This window comes from Tupaia chinensis, unplaced genomic scaffold (assembly GCF_000334495.1).
Source record: "Tupaia chinensis unplaced genomic scaffold, TupChi_1.0 Scaffold000275_1, whole genome shotgun sequence".
Lineage (NCBI taxonomy): Eukaryota > Metazoa > Chordata > Mammalia > Scandentia > Tupaiidae > Tupaia > Tupaia belangeri.
The window spans coordinates 2,122,830-2,132,078 of record NW_006159757.1 but is presented as its reverse complement, the minus strand read 5'-3'; the positions used below and the strand labels follow the sequence as shown (position 1 = coordinate 2,132,078).

General features: G+C 39.2%; 1 protein-coding gene across 2 annotated transcripts in view; it reads right to left on the bottom strand.

Annotated features, from left to right (window-relative positions):
• USP6NL (USP6 N-terminal like) overlaps positions 1–9,249 on the bottom strand; it is a 222,538-nt gene that overhangs the window by 71,475 nt on the left and 141,814 nt on the right. For both annotated transcript variants that reach the window (XM_006150020.3, XM_006150019.3), the window contains 2 exons: positions 8,692–8,774; positions 4,197–4,236 (listed from right to left, as the gene is read on the bottom strand). In XM_006150020.3, the coding sequence (XP_006150082.1) occupies positions 4,197–4,236; positions 8,692–8,774 (123 nt within the window). The remainder of the gene's footprint in view (positions 1–4,196; positions 4,237–8,691; positions 8,775–9,249) is intronic.

The window sequence follows — 9,249 nt, the reverse complement described above, 5'->3', positions numbered from 1 at the left end:
CTGGGACTTGAACCATGGTGGCCTACATGGGAGTCCAGCGACATAGCCATTACGCTAACTGCTGGTCCCTATATATTTAGATCTTTAAATATTATATATATATATATTTTTTTGTTGTTGTTGTTGTTATTGTCTATTTCTACTGGATTGTTCTTATCAAATTAATGTCAGAGTTTGTTCACTAGCACTAGGCAGTCACCACAGAATTCATGAACGAGAAAAACTGAGGGAATATTGAAATAAACTAAAAAAAGTGTCTAGCCTTAGACTGTTTTGCATGTGGTCGAGGTTTCCATCCTACTTTGAAACACCAAAACGTTGAGAGTCATGCAATATAAATGTGGTTTACAAGAAAGGCTATATGAAATCTGTCAGTAATCTCAGAACCCTACCATGATCCCTTAAAATAAGACTGACACATGAATATAAGGTGTCTTAATTTTAAACAAAGTAGTGTATTAAGATGTGCTCAGATCACTTCTCAGTGATTCACATTACATTAAATTCTCTGGAATAACCAATTAGATCTAAGCCTACTGCATTGGGCAAGAGGGCTTTTACTACAAAGGTAAGTCTCTTAAAAAATGAATAAAAGATTAAAAAAAAAAAAAAAACCCTCAAGTATGCATTTTCCCCGAGCTCTGCTTTAGACTTATTTTCTTCACTGCCACATTCTCAAATCTTCTAAATCACTGGTTTAAAGACTTTTAGACTTCCTGGACCAAAAAAATTATAAAATAGAAGTCAAGATTGGGCTGTCTGATTTTTACTGTGCCAAATACGGATATCATTTGTTCAAAAATACCTTCAGCTCTTCTCTCTCTAATTTCTCACATAGAAGACACGGTAACACTTGAAAGGACCATCCCTGCCAGTCTTCAATATTTAGTGTGGTATATTCAGTGAGGATACTTAGTGTGGTAAAGTTGTACATTCGTTCGGACATTCAGCCCACACTTCTTGAGAACGTTACTACGTGCTGAGCACTGTCTTAGGGTGGGGACACAGCAGTGAACAAACAGATAAAACAAAAACAAAACCCAAACGATCCTCACATAGGCTACCTAAAGTGGGAGAAACAGACAAAACAAAGAAAACACATAATATGAAAAATAGTATTAAATGCTAAAAAGAAAAAAAGAGTTGGGAGGAGGACAAGAAGCAAGGGAGGAGGGCAGTTCCCAATTTTAGATGAGACTACCAGAGATACTCTTATTCTGAAGGTGACATTTGACTAAACACCTGCAAGAAATGAGGAACAGACCCTTAGATCTAAGGGGGATTGGGGGGAGGAGGGGTAAGGCAGGGCAAGGAGAAAGCCAGATGAGGAAGAACCCAATAAAAGGCCAAAAAGAAAGAATATGGCTGACATTCTGGAGACCCTAAGGGGCCAATAAGAGGGCAAGTGAGGGTGATAAAGGGTGAAATCAGAGAATTAACAGAAACCAGATCATAATAAGCCTTGTAGGTCACCTAAGTAAGGGCTTTTCCTTTACTGTGAGTGAGATGGGAAGCCACGGTAACATCGGATCAGAAAGGGGCATAATCTTGGGACCAGCAGTTAGCATAATGGCTATGTTGCTGGACTCCTACACAGTCGACTATGGTTCATGTCCCGGACCCGGTGGCTTAAAACCCACGCCGGGCGCGTGTGCATGTGTGCCCAGGATCCCGAGAGGAGAATGGAGGAGAAGGGATTGCAGCGTGGCCATCCCCCCTGGGGGGTGATTTCTCGCTTTCTATCTCTCTGTCTCTCTCTGTTTTTCTGGCGAGCGCATGCACCCTATAGCAAAAAAAAATCTCTCCAAAAAAAAAAAGAAAGGGGCATGATCTTACTTTAACAGGATCATTCTGGCTGTATTGGTGAGCAGACAATGGGGCAGAAGGGAAATTTAATAAGCAGAAGACGGGATGCTCCACGAGAGATTAAAGTGGACCAGGAGAAGTGGAGATCATGAGAAGTTTTCAGATCCTCAATACTTCTTTTTCTCCTCTATGAGAGAGAAAAAACAAGAGGGAGAGACAGAGCTGGGTATTTCTGACAGGGCCTCACTTTATCTCACTTCAGCCTCCCAGCTAGGGCTATGGGCATGTATAACAGTGCATGGTGTGTTCAAGTTGGCCCAGGAACTGAATCTGGGCCTTCCACGTAGTGGTCCTAACCATGTGTCCATGTGGCCTGGCCCTGGATACATTTTGAAGACAGAGGTCACAGGATTTATTGACAGATGAGATGTGGGATATGAAGGAACATCAAAGATAGTTTAGAAGATGTTAGTCAGAAAAACTAGAAGAAAGGAGTTTCCACTTCCTGAAATGGGGAAGTTTACTAATGGGACATATTTGAAGAGGGAAACAGCAACTCCAGCTTGGAGTTCATTAGACACTTAAGTATACAGACAAGGCAGACACCTAAGTCTATACACTGAAGATGCATGCAATGACATACAAGTCTAGGGGCCAAGAAGCCAAGTCATCAACACATAGGTGGCATTAAAAGCCAAAGATCACCAAGGAAGAAAGGAAAGTATGGTAAGAAAAGCCTTAAGCTGTGAGGTTCCCAGACGTATAGAGATTAAAGCAAAGGAAGAAGCAGAGAGCACTGAGAAAGGGCAGCTGGTAGGAGATGAATAGGAGGAGAATATGGATTCTGCAGGTCTAGGAGAAAAGATTTAGAGGAGGAGACAGGAACCAACCATGTCAAGTGCTCCTGCTAAATCAAGAGAAGACAGAGCTAACTATTTGATGTAACCACATAGAGGTAATTAGAAAGCAATGTGGTGGGGAGGATAGAAGGGAATAAGAAATCTGACTGGTATGGGCCAAAAAAAAAAAAAAAAAAAGAAGATGGAGAGAAGAGAAAAAGAATAAAAAAGAATACAGATACCTTTTAAAGAGTTTTGTTATAAAGAATCAGGGCAGCATCTGAGGAGGTCAAAAATTGGGGTCAAAAAAATTTTTTAATGGGACTAATAATAGAGCGAAGTCTGGTACAATCCAGAAGATTGTGATTATAGAGAACCAAGTAGTCACAAGAAAATTCAACTCTAAGAAGTGCCTTTAGGGATCTCTCTATACGTAAAATGACAATTTTTATCTCCATCTGTAGGTTTTGTAACAGTTTTTATTTCCATGAAATTTTTATTTTAGAAGGACTTTCTAAAATGTTTTTCAAATTCCAATTCTCAATTCACCTTCATGTTTTGAAAATCAGCCCCCTCCACCAATCAAACATACAAACAGAATAATCCTGACCAATACCCTCATTTTCATTCTACAATTTATTTTTTATTTTTTATTTTTTAACAGAAAAAAAGAGGAGAGATTCTGAGCAACCTTAAAACAATCAATCCCTGGGGCCACCAGGTAGCATAATGGTTACTCTACTGGACTCCCACATGGTCAACAGTGGTTCAAGTCCTAGACCAGGCAGTTTGAACACATGCTAGGGACATGTGCACGTGTGCCAAAAGGAGAATGGAGGAGAAGGGATTGCTACGTGACTATCACTACTAGAGTGATTTCTCTCTTTCCCAATATTCTATCTCCCCTCGGGCAAGTGCACCCACCTATGGCAAAAACCACGTATCCCTAATTCTTATGCACACCTAGATAAGGAGCTGCTTCTGGGCTAAGTATAATAGGAGAGGTTACAAATAGTTACAGGTTTACTATATGAAACTTCTAAGTCCTTAAAATGTTAATGTAGTACTTATTTGGCTACATAAACACTTTTTATTGTTTTTTTGTGGGAAATTTATTAAACTCTCATGGAACAGTTATGTTACAAAGAGCCTATGGCCTAGAACATGCTTTATTAGCCAGAGGGCACATAACAACCACCTAGCAGCTTTTGTAAGCTCACTGGTGCAGGCTGCTGCCTGGAGAGGCTGACTTTGCAGCTGGAAGTGGGGCCTGGGCACCTGCACTCCTCAAGGGCTCTGAGCACATCCTGCTGCACACCTGGCCTGGGAGCTCCCCACTGAGAATGGAAACTGCTCTCTCCCCTCACCTTCGAGGATCTACCAGATACTCAGGAAATCACCTAAAATTACTTCACAGTTAGTTTACTTACTTTCCTAAAGTGATAGAATTAGGATCAACTTCTGCAATGACAATCACAAAGGTGGTCTATTTTGTTCCTCTAATAAAGGCAATTCATCAGTACCTATGAGAACTTAAAGAGCAGGACTTACCCGTTCCACAGCTGCATTATGATTTGGGAGCTCCTGCTCACTGCAGAGGAAAAACAGTACATGTGACACCACTGAAATTGTAGCACGTGTTTAGAAATCATATACCAATAGGTACACATGAGGTACAGCATTTACTTATCACACAGAGCCAACACTGCTTCCATTCCACTGAATTCAATATAAAACAGTAACTACTGAGTAACAAAATGTCCCCTATCTTCCAGTCTCCAGACCCATGCCTGTCCAATACAGGAGCCACAAGCCTCTGTGGCTATTTAGTTTTAAAGGGGAATTACAGTTACATAAAATTTAGCAGTGCATTGCTCATTCTCACTAGCCATGGTGACATGCACAGAAGTCGTACAGCTAGATGGGTGATGGCTAGTGGCTGACATATTGAATGTTCCATCACTGTAGAACATTCCACTGGACAGTACTGCTCCAGACCAGCCGTCTGCATATGGTCAAGGTAAATATTAAAACAGTTAATAGTCTGGGCTTTGTGGACTATACAAGTCTTTTCACAAGTACTCAACTCTGATGTAGTGCAAAATGAGAATGTAAAGCGAAGATGGCTTTATTCCATAGAACAGTGACAAAAGCTGAATGAGGCCCACAGGCCATTTGCCAGCCTCTATTCTGGATCACCACTTCTATATTTGGTTCAAACTGTGACCTATAATAAATGACGACTTATAATTAGTATGAGGAGGGACAGCCCATAGCATACTGGTTAAGCTCTGTGTATGAAAAGCTGGTTCTCACATATCCCTCCAAGGTTTGACTCCTGGCTTCAATGGCTTGAAAAATACACCAGGGGTGTGTGTGTGTGCTGTGTACACGTGAGTGCACACACATGTGCACACCCCCCAAATCCCAACAAAACAGAGAAGGGAAGGAAAAGAGACTGCCACAAGATAATTCCCCATTGGAGGTGCTTGCTTGCTCACTCTCTTGCTCTCTCTCCCTGGCAAGCATGTGCATTCTCTGGCAATTAAAAGAAAAAAGTTAGCACAAGAAAAAAAAAACTACTTTCAATAAATTTGTGAAATAAAAACTACTTTTGACTTTTAGTCTGAACAACAGAGGCTGTTTCATTGTCAAAACTTCAAGATGATTTTTGAAATATTTTATAAGAAATAAAATTCCTTTCTTCAGTAAAGTACACGTGTGATATCATCTGTAATAAAAAAAATTCTGAGACACTTGTATTAACTGTCAGTAATATAAAAACAATGTGCTATTCATAAACAAAGTTACGTGCTTTAAGTTGCTTTCTCAGTAGTATTGTTTTGGCCATGATCCATATATATTCGTGCCTTGTTTTCTCATAAGACCAAACAATGCCACTTTTAAGAGCATGAGACATGAGTATTCGAGAGGTGAGTATTTCCACAAGTACTCTTTTGCTACTCTGAAAAGTCCTTAGGTGAACCATTAAGCCAAAGCAAGAGAACTGACAAAAAAAGTCTGATAACCAAAAATGATCTTAGTCTAAATCCCTATTTTACAAATAAGAACACTAACACTTTTGCTTAATCACACAGCCTAATACAGAGAAGTTCAGCACTATGTAGTCCAGTGGGAACCTATTAAAAGACACAATCTTCGGATCATGCAGTACTATATGAAGAAAAGGGATGGAAGACAAGAAACCCATGTGCAAGGAGACAGAGAGTGAGAATAAATGCAAAAGACGTCAGATCTTATAGATGGATGGCTGAACAAGAAAGAAAGTGGCCTAATTTCCCTTCACATTTTCTTGTATGATTTCTTCATATGTGATCCTTGCCTACAAAATCTGCTGTCTACACATACTAATTTCCTCAGGTCTCTGTGTTGTCATGAGTCATTTTCACAGCCTTCTGAGAATACCACTCCTTCAGCCTGAGCAAGAACTCCATGTAATCTCCAGCATGCACATGTTGGTACGCTGAAGGAGCTCAGTCTAGGTGGCTGAATGAAAGTATGAACGAAGGATGAAAGCATGCCAGCATGCGTGGATGCATCTTCACCTTGTCATATACATGTCCTTCAAGTGGAAAAGAAGAAGAACCACCTCTGAGTGCAGAGTTCCTCTAGGTCAGCAAACTACGGCCCAGGGGTCAAATCTGGCCCTCTATATGTGTAAATAAAGTTTAAAGGAATCACTAGCATCCTCATTCATTTTGTACTGTCTAGGGTTGTTTCCATGCTACAGAGTTTAGTACTTGTGAGAAAGATCCTTCGGCCCACAAAGCCAAAAATATTTAATATCTGACTCTTCATAGAAAATGCTTGCTGATCTATTTTCGAGAATAAGGTTTGAAGGGCACTTAAAAGTTGCTTAAGGAAAACACAAAGCGGACAGCAAGTAGCCACATCTCACAGAACACAGCAAGTGCACACAACAGCATAGGCATCTCTGGATAAAGAGGAACTGGTTATTACTATTAGAGTGCCTGTGCCTATAATTTCTCAACAGCTCAGATGGAATATATCCATAATTATAAGATAAACTTTCATTTGGTAACTTGGTAAAATCAGTTAACTAGATTTTCCTTTTGTTTTTGAAGTAAATTTTATCCAAGTTTAGATTTACTCAAGTCAAAATGTATAAACTCGGTAGAAAGAGTTCTCAAGTCCTAGTAATCAAAACAGATATTCTTTAAAAATGAAAACACTTTACTTACATAAAGCAATACATGTATGTTGTCATAGTAAACTACAGATAGTCTGCCAAATTTAATAAATGTATGCATTTTGATAAATAGGCAGAAATCTGATGCTTAGTATTAACTTTATCTTCTCTATTTTTGGTGCAATTTCCTTCTAATTCCTCTATTAATAATTCACACCTACGAGCGTTATCTAAATATCAAGCATTCTTGGTTGAACAGACTAGTAGCAGGATTCTTTCTGATGAAAATGTTTAAAGCTCTCCAACTTCTGAAGCGAGCTATAACTCTGCCTTCTGCAGCTGCACCTCCATCACAGGAACGCCACCTGAGGCGGCTGCCCCGCTGCTTGTCCGGGACATAGACACTGCTGTGCCAGCATTAAGCCGGGTCATGTGGCAACGTCTTTAACACTGACTGTGAGATCTGTTATAAAACCACATTACTCGTATGTGTTCATTACTGTTGCTCCTTTATATACCATAACAAGTCATCTAAGTTTCTAAATCTATAACTAGATATGAACTCAGCAGCCTTCAGAGAAGACTATAAAGTCATTTTTTGCTATTTTATCATATTGACAACTAAAACCCAGTTTTATTGCAGAACCACTCAAAAATTACAAAGAACTAAGGCAGTAGAAAATAATGCTCTTTTGATCAAAGGTGTGACAAGAGTAATATCTGAATGCCTATGTCAAGTGACTATTAAAAAGCACAAAAAAACTCCACTCCACAGTGACAAACAAAGAAAGTCACCAGCAGTAACCTCTGGAGAAAGAGTCTAACTTAAATTAGGCATTGTAGCAAAAATCATTGACTCTGGTGAAATTTAATAAAGCATAATATTATAATAAAATCCATTTCTGTGCCTCATTATATTCATTGTGCTACCCTCTTTAGGACTGCATCATGGAATCAAAAGAAAAATAGTGAGATAGTATAAGAACTGGTATAAGAACTTTATTTTTCAAAGAACTTGTAAGCTTAGCTATCTTAGTACATATCTCAAAAAAAGTGATAATTTCACACCATATCCTTCTTTTCGGCTCTCTTTTTCCCCTTTAATTTTCATTTCAGGCATTTCAAAGCACTTATCCTGTATTTCTCTGAGTAAAAAGCCAAGAAAGCCAGCAACATTCTATACTAGTTTAGAACACAGGCTCTGTGGTGAGACTGCCATAGTACACAACCCAGAGCTGACACCCACTTCAATTGGCCCTGAGCAAGTTACTCGGCCTCTCTCTATCAATTCCATCATGTTAAACGAAAAAAGGAGGGGGAAGACAAAAAGAGAACCTACCCTCAATGAATTTTTGAGGGGAATAATAAGCTACTCCAAGTAAGAGAGTTTAGAACAAGGGCCAGCAGATGGCGTAGTGGTTATGTCACTAGACTCACACATGGCCGACCACTGGACACAGTGGCCTGAAAATCACACTGGACGCATGTGCGTGTGTGTCCAAGATCCCAGAAGGAGAATAGAGAAGGAATTGCAGCATGGCTATCCTCCCAGGGGGTTATTTCTCACTTTCCCTCTCACTATCTCTGTCTCTCCAGCAAGCACATGTGCTCTATGGCAAAAACCTCTATTTATAAAAAAAAGTTTAGAATAATGCCTGGCACACAATAAATGCTTAATAAATACTAGCTAATATTAGTAAGTAGGTTCTTGACTATTTCTCACTGGAATCATCTCCAGTACCAAAAAGGCATATTTAGGACCATTCCTGAAACCATAGTCACAGGCATTCTATTAAAAATAAAGAAAATCAATAAAATAGGAAACCATAGAGACATTATAATCTACAATGTTAACTTTCAATCTATGTGACTTACTGTAGAAAACCAAATCTATCTGTGACTTTGTAAACAAGGTAATCAGCATCTTCCCAAGGTTCAATTTCTGCACCTTCTCGTCCCTAAAATAAGGACAAAAAAGTGTTAATAGAAATGTATAAAGCCAATTAATGTTTTTAAATAAAAAGACCAAAAAACAAAGCTTTATTTATGTATTCCTAACAAAAGAACTGGAAATAAGGCATTATTAGCCTCACTTCATTTTTTTTTTAACCCAAACCATCTTTGGCACCACTTCATAGTTAAGAATTACGGTGGATACTATATGTTAGCAGGAGCTAGGATGTGGCTGAGCCTTGATCAGATCAGAGTTCCTGAGAGAAGCCAATGAGGAAAAAAGACCAATGGAGGTTAAAAAGTCACTGAAGGAGCAACTACCGAACTTCAAAAGTTTTAGAATGAACATGTCAAAGAAGAAAATATTTCTTGCCTTTTTACATAAACTTCTCAAAAGAGTATGCTATATACCTGATCTCTAACAACCAGAAATTATTCTTGCCAAAGTAAAAACCGGCCTTCCTGTCAGACCCAACGGAC